The sequence below is a fragment of the Leptonychotes weddellii genome, unplaced genomic scaffold (assembly GCF_054177405.1).
Source record: "Leptonychotes weddellii isolate Sample4059 unplaced genomic scaffold, ASM5417740v2 HiC_scaffold_26618, whole genome shotgun sequence".
NCBI lineage: Eukaryota > Metazoa > Chordata > Mammalia > Carnivora > Phocidae > Leptonychotes > Leptonychotes weddellii.
Window position 1 is genome coordinate 289 of NW_027858902.1, and position 1,646 is coordinate 1,934.

Genomic DNA, 1,646 nt, shown 5'->3' on the forward strand with positions numbered 1-1,646 from the left:
TGAGCGTGGGCAGCCCGTGGATGGCGGGCAGCCCCTGATGTGCGCTCACGGTGTGTGCCATTACCGTTTTATGGTAGAAGCGACACAAACAGAAAGATCCGGAAGGATAGCCACCGAAGTGAATGGATGGTGCTTCCAGGGTATGTGAGGGGAAGTTGACATGCTCAGGCGCGAGAGAGAGGCCACCCCGGTGTGCACCGCAGGGGCTGGCCCGTGGGCGTGGGGCCCTCCAGCAGCAGGGCCTCCCTCCTGGCCAGCCATGTCTGTCCCCGTGTCTCCCGCCCCCTCCCACCCCAGGAAGTGCAGGGTGTTTCCGGGTTTGAGGGAGGGACGGGCAGCAGCTTTATTTGGGGCAGGCGCTGGCCCTGGGGCTAGGGCAGCGGGGCCTGGAGGAGGCCTCTCAGGGGGTGCTCGAGCGCATGAGCCTGCGCATCCACTCGATGTACTGGGAGACCCTGGTGTACACCCCGAAGTGGCCCTCGTTCGCACAGCCCTCCCCCCAGCTGACGATGCCGGTCAGGTACCAGGTACCCTGGAACTTGGTGGCATGCGGGCCCCCACTGTCCCCCTGGCAGGCGTCCTTGCTCCCGTCCAGGTAGCCGGCACAGAACATGTTCTCGGTGATGGTGGGGGAGCCCTCCCGCCTGCGTGACTTCTCCTGGCAGTCCTGGGTCATCACCCGGGGCACGTCGATGGCCATGAGCTGGATGGCCGTGGCGCCCCTGTCCAGCAGCTGGCCCCAGCCACTGACAGTTGAGAAGCGGACAGAGGCCAGCGTCCTCTCGGAGAAGGCCTTCTCGGGCAGACACAGGGGCACCACGTGGTCGGTGAAGGTCACGGGCCTGCTCAGGTGCAGCAGGGCGATGTCATGGTTCGTCTTGCGGGGGATGTACTTGTCGGGGATGATGACCCGGGTTATGTGCCTCTCCTGCTCCTCACCCTCATCCTCGCTGAGGTCATGCTCGCCTGCAGGGGACCAGCACCGCTCACACCTTGCCCCACAGCCTCCTTTTGGGGCAGACGGGCACTGTGTCCAGCTCCAGGCTGGCGGGAGCAGCGCCCCTAGGCGGCCACCATAGCCTCGGTGCGGAGTGTGACTGGGGCTGAATCTGGGGTGCTGAGGGTGAGTGAGGAGGGGCTGCCGGGCCAGGCAGCTGTGGGTGGGTGAGGAGGGGTGCCCGATTGCCCCAGTCTTGCCCACCCCCTCCCCGGGGGTGCCCAGCATCCCATAGCCCACCAGGCGGAGGGCGCATGCCGTGGCCCACGCGACCCGGGGGGCTCTTGGCCCAAGTGAGATGGGAGGAGAGCACCACCCCTGAGACGTTCCGTGGGTGGGACAGAGGCTGGGGGACCGTGGCCACGGGGGGACCCGGGGGCACTGGGGTCTGCCCGGACATTCTCATCTGGTTGTGGAAGCCGGTCCTGTTCACAAACCTCTCTCAGCGGGCGGAGGAACCACAAAACCTACCCAATACCACGGTCAGGTTTCTCCAGTTCTTGACTGTGTCAAAGCAGTGAGCTGCAGAGACCACCCAGGCAGCGTCGAGGAGGGTGCCCCCACACAGCAGCGCCCCGTCCACCTTCAGGACAGCCTGCGCGGGCACAGTACACGGAGTTCACGGCCCCAGCACGCTTCCCTGGGGACC

General features: G+C 66.2%; 1 protein-coding gene across 1 annotated transcript; it reads right to left on the reverse strand.

The window, feature by feature from the left end:
• Positions 1-318: 318 nt before the first annotated feature.
• LOC102733982 (coagulation factor VII) lies at positions 319-1,610 on the reverse strand (the record flags this gene model as incomplete). Its single annotated transcript, XM_081810472.1, is given in 3 exon segments — positions 319-412; positions 415-966; positions 1,469-1,610. Coding segments are annotated over 3 exon segments (735 nt in total), but the record flags the coding sequence as incomplete, so codon positions are not given.
• Positions 1,611-1,646: the final 36 nt, after the last annotated feature.